Source organism: Lactuca virosa, chromosome 6 (assembly GCF_052849685.1).
Source record: "Lactuca virosa cultivar CGN04683 chromosome 6, Lactuca_virosa_CGN04683_v6, whole genome shotgun sequence".
Classification (NCBI taxonomy): Eukaryota; Viridiplantae; Streptophyta; class Magnoliopsida; order Asterales; family Asteraceae; genus Lactuca; species Lactuca virosa.
In genome coordinates, this window is record NC_136431.1 from 17006461 (window position 1) to 17019695 (window position 13235).

General features: G+C 37.9%; 1 protein-coding gene across 1 annotated transcript; it reads left to right on the top strand.

Annotated features, from left to right (window-relative positions):
• The first annotated feature begins 8885 nt into the window (after positions 1–8885).
• On the top strand, positions 8886–11490 carry LOC145120812 (ACT domain-containing protein ACR8-like). The gene is made up of 5 exons (XM_079056605.1): positions 8886–9213; positions 9577–9622; positions 9734–9848; positions 9970–10607; positions 10714–11490. The coding sequence occupies exons 1-5, from the start codon at positions 9143–9145 to the stop codon at positions 11170–11172; spliced, it is 1329 nt and encodes a 442-aa protein (XP_078912731.1). The 5' UTR covers positions 8886–9142; the 3' UTR covers positions 11173–11490.
• The last annotated feature ends 1745 nt before the right edge of the window (positions 11491–13235 follow it).

The window sequence follows — 13235 nt, forward strand, 5'->3', positions numbered from 1 at the left end:
CAAGGTGACGGTGAAGAACCGTTACCCGCTCCCGAGGATAGATGATTTGTTTGACCAGCTTCAGGGAGCATCTTGGTTCTCCAAGATTGATCTACGGTCAGGATATCACCAGATGCGGGTCAGGGATGAGGATGTGCAGAAGACTGCTTTTAGGACCCGCTATGGTCATTATGAGTTTGTGGTGATGTCGTTCGGGCTCACCAACGCTCCAGCCGCGTTCATGGATCTCATGAACCGCGTATGCAGACCGATGCTGGATCGGTTTGTGATAGTGTTCATTGATGACATCTTGGTTTATTCCAAGACTCAGGAGCAGCATGAGGAGCACCTGAGAGAGGTGCTAGAGACGCTGAGGATGGAGAGACTTTACGCGAAGTTCTCCAAGTGCGAGTTCTGGTTGCGCGAGGTGCAGTTCCTTGGTCACCTCGTCAACCAGAAGGGTATACTAGTAGATCCGGCCAAGATATAGGTTGTGATGTAGTGGGAGGTCCCGAGGTCTCCAACTGAGATTCGGAGCTTCCTAGGATTAGCGGGGTACTATAGGAGATTCATTCAGGATTTCTCCAAGATAGCAGTTCCACTCACCCGACTGACCAAGAAGTCGGTGGTGTTCCGCTGGGGGCCTGAGCAGCAGGCAACATTTGAGACCCTCAGATAGAGATTGTGCGAGGCGCCAATCCTTACCCTGCCAGAGGGAGTAGAGGATTTTGTAGTTTACTGTGATGCTTCGATCACAGGTATGGTAGCAGTGTTGATGCAGCGAGGGCATGTGATAGCTTATGCCTCTAGACAGTTGAAGCCTCACGAGGCTAACTATCCGACGCACGATTTAGAGCTTGGGGCAGTGGTGTTTGCCCTCAAGATTTGGAGACATTACCTCTATGGGGTCTGCTGTATCATTTACACGGATCACAAGAGTTTGAGGTACCTCATGGATCAGCCGAATCTGAACATGAGGCAATGCCGATGGTTGGATGTGGTAAAGGATTACGACTGTGAGATCCTTTATCATCCGGGCAAGGCCAACGTAGTGGCCGACGCCCTGAGCCGCAAGGCGGTAGCAGCCCCGATCAGGGATATATGTATGAGGATGACAATGATTACTCCATTGTTGGAGCAGATCAGAGAGGCACAGGTTGAGGGCCTGAAGGAGGAGAGGCAGAAGTGTGATAGGATTGTGGGCCGAGTAGCTTCCTTTGACTATGACAGTCGAGGATTGTTGACGCTTCATAGGAGAGTATGGGTACCATACTGGGGCGGAGTACGGCAGGTACTGATGGATGAGGCCCACAAGTCTCTGTTCTCTATTCACCCAGGGGCGACGAAGATGTACAGAGATCTTCGACCCGATTATTGGTGGCCCTGCATGAAGCGGGACGTAGCTTGGTATGTGGAGAGATGCCTGACCTGCAGGAAGGTCAAGGCGGAGCATCAGAGACCCCACGACAAGATGCAGCCGTTAGACATTCCCGTGTGGAAATGAAAGGATATCACTATGGATTTCATCACTAAACTTCCCAGGACCACACGTGGAGTTGATTCGATTTGGGTCATAGTGGATCGGCTGACCAAGAGCGCGCATTTCATACCAATTCAGGAGAGCATATCGGCAGAAAAGCTAGCCGATATTTATGTGCGCGAGGTAGTGGCACGACATGGAGTGCCTGTATCAGTAGTATCAGATCGAGACGTTTGGTTCACTTCCATGTTTTGGAAGCGGTTTCATGATGAGATGGGGACCCGTCTTCACTTCAGCACCGCTTTCCACCCTCAGACGGACGGGCAGAGCGAGAGGACGATTCAGACTCTCGAGGACATGCTGTGGGCATGTGTTCTAGATTTTGGTGGCAGTTGGGATACGTATCTTCCATTAGCGGAATTTTCGTATAACAACAGTTACCACGACAGTATTGACCGCCCTCCTTTCGAGATGCTTTACGGGAGGAAGTGTAGGACCCCGATTTGTTGGGGCGAGGTCGGTCAGAGGGTTATCGGGAGCACTGAGGTGGTGCTCAAGACCACAGAGTTGATCCAACAGGTCCGTAGCAGACTGCAGACTGCGCAGAGTCGGCAGAAGAGTTACGCCGACAGGAGGCGTTCGGACTTGGAGTTTCAGGTGGGCGATATGGTCCTCTTGAAAGTGTCACCCTAGAAGGGTGTTATCAGGTTCTAGAAGAGGGGCAAGCTGGGCCCCAGGTTCATTGGTCCTTTTAGGGTTTTGGCCCGGGTGGGTCGGGTTGCTTATCGGTTGGACCTTCCAGCAGAGCATAGCCAGATCCACAACACTTTCCATGTTTCTCAGTTGAGGAAGTGTTTGGTGGACGAGTCAGTAGTTGTACCCTTAGAGGATATTCAGGTTGATAGCAGCCTGAATTATATCGAGAGACCAGTTGCGATCTTGGATCGGAAGACGAAGACCTTGAGGAAGAAGGTGGTTCAGTTAGTGAAGGTGCAGTGGCAGCACCGAAATGGTTCAGAGTGGACGTGGGAGACCGAGGGGGAGATGAGGGAGCATTATCCTGAGTTATTTTCGGATTCAGCAGCAGCAGACTTCAAGGACGAAGTCTAAGATAAGTGAGGGAGAGTTGTAATGCCCCATTTATGGTATGTAATTTTAATTTAAGTATCTCCATTTCTTAAGGGGTACTCAACGAGTCTGTAGCCTGACTCGTCGAGTAGAAGCGGGATGAGCTCGCGATTTAAGTTGGCTACTCGGCGAGTCCATATGTTGGGACTCGGCGAGTCTGCCTGTCTGGATGAAGCACTAATTTCAAGGGTTTGTACCCTATTTAAACGTCATTATAGCCTCCCACCCCAGCCTCCAGCACCTTTAGAGCATTTCCCCTGTAAACCCTAGCCCCCATTGTTGAACTTGAGCGTGTTTGTGCTAGTTTGGAAGCTTTGGAAGGGAAGGAAGGAAAGAAGGTCCATAGAAGAGAAAGGAGATCCAAGAGTTAGCTTCCATCTGTTTCTCATTCAGGTAATAAAGTTATTACCTTGTGTATTCCTCCATTAAACCCTCTTGTATGCTTGTTATGGCTTCTTTGGAGCCTTATATGATTCAAAACTTGAGATATGGACTCTCCTTTGGATGGAAACCTTAGATCTGGACGTTAGTGAACTCCAGAAGCTCATTATAGCCACCTTTATGCAATCTTGGCCTTGTTCCAAACCCTAAGAGCCTAGTATTTGATGATTTTGGGTATTTTAGCCTCATACCCTTGTGCATGCACGTAAAGTTGGAAACTTTACGTGTAAAACCAGTCCTAGAAACTCAGATCTATGTTTTGGAAGCACTGAAATAGATTAGAATCGACTGTATAGTAATAGCATGCTTGGGACTCGACGAGTTGTTCTTCAACTCGGCGAGTTGTTCTTCAGACTCGACGAGTTGTTCATACGAATTGGCGAGCCACAGACTGGACGTGTTCATATGATGAAGGAGAACTCGACGAGTTGTTCATACAACTCGACGAGTCGGATGAAGTTAGACTCGATGTTAGTATCGAAGAAAAACTCGTCGAGTCTTTGCCAAACTCGACGAGTAGAAGCGAGTAGAGGACTAGAATGGATGAAAAGGACTCGGCGAGTTGGTAGCCCAACTCGACGAGCCCGGTCAACTGGAAGTTGACTTTGACCAGGAAGTTGACTTGACCATGGGTAAATAGTCATTTTACCCTGAGATTAGTTATCAGTATTTGATTTAGTGTTTATGGGATTTGTAGCCAGGGAGTTCCGGAGCAGCAGTCAGACAGTCTCAGATTTAGCACCTCAGCAGCCAGCGTTACGAGGTGAGTTTCCTTCCAGTAGGAACGGGTCTACGTCCACAATGCCGGCCCGTTTAGTTAGCAGTTGTTCCGGACTACAGTCTGATGCAGTAGTTCAGTATGCTTGGTGTCTTTGTGACACAGGAATGGTATGTGTTATGTGTTCTGGAATATGGTCCGATGCAGTATGCAGTATATGTGTTCATATTATATGCTATGATTATGTTATGCTATGTTCAGTCAGTTCCGGACTTCGGTCCGATGCAGTGGGCAATGCCTTAGTTAGTTCCGGACTTCGGTCCGATGCAGTGGGCAATGCCCTAGTTAGTTCCGGACTTCGGTCTGATGCAGTGGGCAAGGCCCTAGTAGTTCCTGACTTCGGTCCGATGCAGTGGGCAAGGCCCTAGTTAGTTCCGTACTTCGGTCCGATGCAGTGGGCAAGGCCTTAGTCAGTTCCGGACTTCGGTCGGATGCAGTGGGCAAGGCCCTAGTAGTTCCGGACTTCGGTCGGATGCAGTGGGCAAGGCCCTAGTCAGTTCCGGACTTCGGTCCGATGCAGTGGGCGAGGCCCAGTATGTGCTTTATATGTTATTGTATGGTATGTGGTAGTTTGGGGGAGCTCACTAAGCTTCGTGCTTACAGTTTCAGTTTTGGTTTCAGGTACTTCAGCTAGCAAAGGGAAGAGCTCGGGATGATGGCATGGCACACACCACAGTTTTAGCCTGGGAGTTAGTCTCTGATATTTTGATATGATCTTGACACTAGTTTCGATTTGATAAATTTATTATGACATTTTGAGATACGCGATTCATGGTTTTATCTTTTAATAATTGATATTATGGTTTAGTAAAGTTTTCAAACAAAAATTTTTGGGTTGTATTTTTGGGATGTTACATGTTCGTACATCGAGGAAGGAGCGGTGACGACTTCGTTCTGTACCATAGATCCGATGGAAGAAAGGGACAACGGTGATGACTGAGAAGTCGACACAGGAATCACCATTTTCCAGCCATCACTGTTCGCTACAACCATCCACTAGTAACCACCTTCATCTCCCTACCGTTACCTCCATATCTCCTTGGCCTTAACTCGATGAGACCTCTCCTCAGATCTAAAAAGCTCAAATTTGAAAAACCTCTCCTTCACCACCGTTGTTCTTACACAGATGGTTGAAAAACAGAGAAGAGAGATGATGGTGGTCGGAGATGGTTATTATTTGAGCATCAAACACACTGGATACTGATTTTAAGATTTTTGTTTTTCCTCCCATCGTGTTCTTCATTTTCTAGAATCTGTCATATGTATGTTTGTTGAAATCATTTAGATCTTGATTAATGGCTTTCAATTTGTTGTCAATCTCAGTAGTACAAATTTCACTGCGTCGATTTGGTGATCAAAATGGTTTCGTTGATGATTAGATTCAGATAGATGAGATGAACTTGGTCTTGATCGAAAGGTTCGTTTCAAATGGAAATATGGGTTGGATTTCTAGATTCTCAATTGTTGAGCCACCACCTCCTCCAGTCTCATAGATGGTGATCGGAGATAGAGCAGAGAGAAAGAAGGTGGGATTTTTTTTGGGGCTTTCCATGGCAGATCCCACAGGTGGTGTTGGTGGTCTTCTAACGGCAGGGCTATGGTTTTCCGCAGGTTCTGATGGTATAATGGTCGCCGGTGAGGGTATGTATGATAAGGGGTGAAAGTGTCGAACTCGGTGGCGGTGAAGGGAGGTGACAACGATGAACGAAGGTAGTGGAAGAGGGGTGTTATGATGACATCAGTCTCGTTTTGCAGATCTGGAAATGAAAAGATGGTTGTCCGGCAGGTCGAGGTCCAACAGATGGTGGTTCAGTAGGTGGTAGGGTGACCGGTGATGGTGTTGCTGAGAGAGAGAGAGAGAGAGAGAGAGAGAGAGTGTGTGTGTGTGTGAGAGAGAGAGAGAGAGAGAATATAAGTGAGTGGGGTACGAGGGGTGGGGTAGGTGTCATTTCTTTTTCTTTTAATAATAAGAAATTAAAAAGAAAATTAATAAAAGAAATATAAGGGCATATCCGTCTTTTTAAGTTGGGTGTGGACCAAAACCACACAAAAATGTCAATCATAGGGACCAAAATCGCACAAGGTATTCAAAATTGGACCAATGGTGCACCAACATTTCGTTTTGGACCAAAAGTACATAAATTTGCCAACCACAGGGACTGTTTTTGCAATTTTGTCAATATTTTTTATAGAAAATATTTGATAAGTTATTTATTAATTTTTTCAAACAATTAAAAAGTAAGATAGTTTATATACGTAAAATTCAACATTAACATGAAACAATAGATAAGAAAATCTACAATAACATAATATTATTGGTTATTAGTTAACCCGAACACAACCTAAAATTAGTTGGTTAGGTTGAGATTTTCAACCCATTTAAATTAAACGGGTCAATCCGCCTAACATATTTAATTAAATAGGTTGAGTTGGGTAAAAGTTATCAACCCACCAATCCATTTAACTTTAATATATATTTAATTTAATAATTATTTAAATATTATCATGTAGTAGTCTAAGTATTAATTTATAAATTACAAATGTTGTATTATTATTTATGTTTTTAAAAATACAATCCTAATTTCTATCATTTTTCTTGGCGCCGACAACACTAGCCACTCTTTAAAATCATTTCGAAATTACATATATTTAATGTTATTTGAACAATTTCTTTGTATTTATGAATTAGGATTGTGTTTTTATCATACTTTGAGAGTTTATTTTAACTTGGAACTAATTTAAGTGGTGTAATCTTTAGTTTATTTATTTACTTTTTTATTTTAAATGAGTTAACCCGAGTTTAATTTGTTTATTTAATAGGTTGGGTTGAGAATTACATAAATAAGTCAACCCGATGACAAATCATTTATCTGAAATGTTGGCTTGAGTTAGAAATATCCACATATTTAAATAGAAAGTTAAGTTTGGTAAGACCCATTGTCAGCTCTAGTTATATCAATTGGTTTTATATTTATTATTTTATATCTTGAAGGAAAACCATTAAAATGTTATAGAACATATCAGGAAAACCATTAAAATGTCTAATAGGTATCGCATATTATCAAACATTTCAAAATAAAATTGACTGAACTTCGAATCTCATAACTTCAATTCGAATCTCATAGCTTCAATTTTGGATACACTACCATTAAAAAATAACTTAGCTTTGACCAATTTACCATGATGACTATTAAATTTGAAATAAACTGGCCCAAACATTTAAGTTAACACCATTATAAGTAAATTTCATTTATTTCTAACCCTATAGTGTGGTAACGATACGAGAGTACGTGGGCCGATATGATGAGTATAGTAAATACAATATATGGTTTTGTATAACCTCTTGAAATCAATAAAAAAAATCTCTAATTTGTTTATGAAGGTAGCTTGATCACATTCATCAAATAAACCACACTAAATCTTTTTTGTGTTCGTTGTTTAATTTCAAACAACTCAATCATCTTTAGCGTTGTTCGTAATCTTGTCGAGGTTGCATCTTAATACCCAACATTCGAAAATTACCGAATAGGTTTTTTTTCCTTGTACTAGAAAATGTTTGGTCTAAATATCAAAATGTATTTTTTTTTATCAATGTTACTTGAATCTGCATATATCTACAACTTTCGTCCACAATGCAACTTCAATTCTCAACCTGTCCGTCAACTCATGATAAGCTTATGGTTGATGTAACATAAATTTAGCGTAACACAAATTTATTATGAAACAAGTTAGAAATTGATAATTTGGTAAGTTTAGTATAATCTAATAAAATTAAAGTTGAAAATAAAGCTACAAATATGTCACAACTGAAATGTTTTAAAAAATTTTCATAATATGAAAAATACTAAAAATAAAGAGTACGTTGCAAATACTAAAACACCAAAATTAGAATAATTGAATATCACGTTTTTCTTATATTCTGCTAATGTCATAGATCCTTGTCAATTGTATTATTGCAAAATCATATTCTGTACTTATTTGGCAATTAAACATATCTTAAGTATTTAATAACTTGTCATATGATTCTTACTTAACTTGATCATGCTAAAATTAGAAACGAATTGAATTAATGATCTTATAAAATCAACTAAACGCATTAAAAACAGAATATTCCATATTAAAACTTTATTCTGTTAATTAATTAAATTTCATTGGCCAGCACATATATTCCAAACATAAATACAAGAAACCCTAGTTGATTCATATAACAATAAAAATTTTACAAATTAAAAAATATATATATAAACAAAAACAAAAACAAAAACCGGCGTTAATTTTAGACAACGGAAAATCCAATTTACAGACGGTTGTTGTCAAAGTGTGGCCGTCGGGTCGTTACTTATTTTTTATAATATTTTTAATTAAATTTAAATTTAAATTAATATTTTCCACGTGGCAGTCCCCTGCCGTTGCTTCATTTAAAATGCTACCCATGGTTTGAAGTTGAAGGCAAGCAAAGAAGCACGTGCGGGCCCCAATCACGGTCCTACATGGCATCCATTTCTTTGACACGTGTCAAGTTGACTTATATAGAAAGAAATTGAAAATCAAGCCAAATTTCGGGCAGTTGTCCCCGGGCACCCGAATAAACAATTTTCTAAATTGAACGTTATTTAGATTTCAGATTTTATAAAATACTTTCTATTTTCAAACAAATATAATCTCCAACTTTAATAGCCATACACTCTAACTCTATATTTATAATATATTTTAATACAAATATTACTTATCATAAATAAAAAGTAAATTCCTTATTTTATCACTTAATTTAATTTAGTTTTTTTTTTTTTAAATATTTAATAGGACATACTACAATCAATCCATTATATTTTTGTCATTTTTATGTATTTTGTTTATTTAATAAACAAGCTTATTTATTGAAAAGCTAATCATTTAATCATGGTTAAAAAATCTTTCCAATATGACTAAAGTTTCTATATTCATATTTATAAAGTCATTTAAAGAACGATTTTACAAAATCCACTTGGTGTCCTTTTCGTATATATTTATAATTTATTTACTTTTTCATCTTATTTAAGAAACTTATTGCCTTCAATATAAATAAGACTTAAACCCACAGGGAGACAATTAACCGAAAAGCGTGTTGCAGTGCTTCTTTTTGTAATTCTAGAGAGACAAAGAGAGAGGTGATCTTTCATGGCGATTTAGTCGATAAAGCTAACAATTTCTTCAAATTTGGGCTCTCTATTAGCTGTACTCTTTTGTTTTGTTTCCTTTCTCTCTTCAACGCATTCCCTCCATAAAAAACCACTTCAAAGCAAAGGCTTCTGATCCATAAGTTACTGTCAATTTCGTCGCCTGAAGAAGAAGAGAAGATGATGCAAATGGACCGGAGACCGTTTTTGGAAGAGTATGAAAAGCTTGTTGTTCGTATGAACACTCCTCGGTAAGTTAATTTGTTCTTCGTTTTCGCATCATTGTTTTCTGTATTTGTGATTTCTGAGTAAGTTTTTTGAACATGTCGGTTTGAACTTTGAAGTTGATTCGGTTTAGATCAAAGCGAAAAATTCTCACCTTCAAGAATTAAGTCTTGTGTTTAATAATATTTTAAGACCTAATGATCGGAATTTCCTTGACTTTACAAGATATTGAGAACAAATTCATCCAGAAGTTACATTCAAAATCCACTTGTGACTTTTCAATACTAAATTTCCTTATTTTGCCCTAATTTTCAAGTTCAAGTTCAAAATTTGAATTTCCTTTCAGTCTGCGCGTTTTCTGATTCGTCTGTTTCACATCTCTTTGCCAGGGTCATGATTGACAATGCCGGTTGTGTGGACGCAACACGCATCATGGTAAGTTTCAAAGTTTGTTGACCAACTTCTCTATTTCTTCGATCAAACTTTGAATTTTTCATATTTTCAACGAATTTGTTTGACTCACGCCATTTTTTTCTTTGATTTCAGATTGACAGTGTCAGGAAAGACGGAATTCTTCTCGAAGCAGTTCAAGTCCTCACAGATCTAAACCTTTCCATCAAAAAAGGTTACGTCTCCTCCGATGGAAGATGGAACATGGATGGTAATCTACTATTCCACCTTTACCTTTTGCAATTAACAAAATCCTTTAATCATTTTGTCAGATTTTCCTGTTTGCATCTTTTCGTTACTAATTACAGTTTCAATCTCATCATCATCTACAGTCTTCCATGTCACCAATTTGGATGGCAACAAATTAACAGACGAAAGCATCATCAATTGCATTCAACAATCTCTCGGAACCGTTAACAGAACAAAATCAAAGTCGATTGACGGAATGACAGCCCTAGAACTCACAGGCACAGACAGAGTCGGCCTTCTATCGGAAGTTTTTGCAGTTTTATCAGAGCTCAACTGCGACATCATCGAATCAAAAGTATGGACACACAACGGCAGAATTGCAGCGATAATCCATCTAAAAGATTGTGATTCCGGTTCCCCAATTGAAGAACCCCAAAAAATAAACAGAATCGAAGCTCGTTTGAAAAACGTCTTAAAAGGCGACAACGACATACGAAGCGCAAAAACCTCATTCTCAATCGAAGTCACCCACACAGAAAGAAGACTCCACCAAATGATGTTCGCAGATCGTGATTACGAAAGAACTCCGATCATAAACACCAGCGGCCGTTATTCTCCGTTAGTATCCGTTCAAAACTGCTCAGAAAAAGAATATTCCGTTGTCAACATTCAAGGCAAAGACCGACCCAAGCTTTTATTCGACGTCGTTTGCACTTTAACAGACATGCAATACGTCGTCTTTCATGCCACTATCAACACCAGAGAAGACGACGCATATTTGGTAAATTTTCAATCTTTCTTCATCTTTTCTAATGATCACTTCAAAATTCAAAATGGGGTTTTCTCAAAATTTTGTAAAGTTCTAATTTTTATTAATTGGGTTTCAGGAATTCTTCATCAGACATATAGATGGAAGCCCGATAAGTTCTGAACCAGAAAAGCAACGTGTAATTATGTGCTTGAGATCCGCCATTGAAAGACGAGCTCCTGAAGGTGTACAGCTTGAGCTCTGCAAAACTGATAAACCGGGCTTATTGGCTGAAGTGATGCGAACTTTTAGAGAAAATGCGATTAATGTGACACAGTGTGAGATATCAACAACAATGGGTGTGGCTCATAATATATTTTATGTTACAGATGGAATTGGTAATTCCGTGGATTTGAAGGTGATTGATTTTGTTAGGGAAAGAATTGGGTCGAGTTGCTTGAGAGTGAAGGAACTGCCATTGATGTTTAAAAAGATTGAGAGGGATGAAGGTGGTCTTGGAGGCGCTGTTTTGGTTTCACTTGGTAGTTTGTTGAGAAGGAATTTATATAATTTGGGGTTGATGAAATCGTATTCTTGAAAGAAAAAGAAAAAAGGGGGTTGGAGTGAAATGTTTTTGAAACATGAGGGGGTGGTTTGAATTTTTATAGAAAAAGGAGGAGTGGAGTGAATTGTTTATGAAAAAGGAGGGGTTGTTTTGTAGATAAAAGATATACGAGGGATGTGGTTGTGGTAGTTATTGGTAGGTTTGGTAGATACATATACGGATTAGGGTTTTGAAGGTTTGGAATTTGGATTGTCCACTCCCACCATTTGTTATTTGTTTTGGGAAGTGGATTGGATTATTTATGTACATAAATTCGTTACATGCTTATTGCATGTTTGATTGATTTCTAAATCTATTTACTTTTTAGTATTATATTGTGATCTTTTAATGTATCCCTTCTTTTAATATCACGGGTTTTTATTTATTTCTTTATTATTTATTTATGTATGGAAAAATTAGTACCGTCTTTCTTAAATATTAAAATATAATATTTGACCAATCAAATAATTTGTTTTCTATTTATAAAATTTTAAATTATCAAATTTATCCAAATTTTATTTTTAACATGTTATAGTCAAATTATATAATTGTTTTTAGAGTAAATTACTGAAATCGTCATGGTTTGGTTAAAATTGCACGTTTGGTCCCTAAGTTTTTTTTTGTACTCGGATCGTTCCTATGGTTTGATTTTGTTGCATTTTTCGTCCCTTACATACATAAAGTTAGGGATCAAACGTGCAATTTTGACCAAACCACATGGACGAAAAATGTAACAAAATCAAACCACAGGGATGATCCGAGTGCAATATAAAAGTTAGGGACCAAATATGCAATTTTAACCAAATCACAGGGACAATTTCAGTAATTTACTCTTGTTTTTATCAATTGACTTTTATATCCTTCTTGTAAATCTAAATTTAAAAATCATATATAGCTTGACAAATTAAAACAACTAAAACAACAAATCTTTAATATTATTACAAAAAAAACGTTATGACATCATCTTAAACAATCAAGATCATTGATTGTATTTCGATCATAGATTTTTCATCCTTGGATCATTTTTTGACATCACGTACCAAAGTTTTGGTAAAACCTTTTTTTTCCATCAATTGTTACAGTGTTACCTTTAACACCCGTTCAATTTTCATAATAGAGATTATATCAAATTTCATAAAATCAAAAGCTTAATAATCGTAACCTTTGACCTCCGTTTAATGAGAAATTTAATTTAATGAAAGAAGTAAATGTTAACTCAAACGAGATATATATTCCATAATTAAAAGATTAAATCATATCTTACCTATTAGTTGTTGCTTTCCCTAAAAATCTACATACAAATCCAAAGATTAAATAGATAAACTAAAATACCTTAAGAAATCGGTAGATAAATTTACATTTAAAGAATTTCCATCTTTATCTCCTAAAATCATACCAATAATTACCTATTTTTTGGTAACTTGATAAAGATTACAGCTGTATTAATCGTCAACAAATCATTTCCTGAGTATCATCTTTTTGCGATTTATCATTTTTTATATATTACCTTTCCAACTCTGTTTTTTTTTTTCAATTCCATCATCCGATCAACTCATTGCAGTTGGGATACCAACATTCCTGTTCCTGTCAACAAAAGTTTAATAGCTCAACTAAGTCCAGGAAATTATTTCCCCTTCATTATGAATCATCTTTTCTGTACTGTTTGAATTCATCATATCATTATCACAAACTTTATTATAATCTTCGGTTAAATTTGTTAATTTTATATTACTGAATTTGTTTACATCAATGGTTTTAGTTTCAAAATCATCATTAGAGTACAAGACTTTAGCAGTGTGGTGTCACTTACGTTATTTGATCGTGACGCAAAGAAACTTCTGGAAAAAACCGTGCAAGAGTTGTTTCAAAAGTTTTATGAGGTTATCGATATTAACTGCATTTACATAAAACTAATTTTTACTTTTTGTCAATCTATTTTTATAACCGTTCACTTTTTTAGGAGGGTAATTGGAGATTTACCCATCTCCTTTGAATGTACTTTTGGATGAAAAATTTTGCGTTCAAAATTCAAATTTCACATGATAATTTGAAGAACA

Excerpts from the sequence above, each read along its gene's own strand:
- LOC145120812 (XM_079056605.1), top strand. The coding sequence starts at position 9,143 with ATGATGCAAATGGACCGGAGACCGTTTTTGGAAGAGTATGAAAAGCTT. Across the intron at positions 9,214-9,576 it reads GTTCGTATGAACACTCCTCG|GGTCATGATTGACAATGCCG; the intron begins GTAAGTTAATTT and ends TCTCTTTGCCAG. Across the intron at positions 9,849-9,969 it reads TGGAAGATGGAACATGGATG|TCTTCCATGTCACCAATTTG; the intron begins GTAATCTACTAT and ends CATCATCTACAG.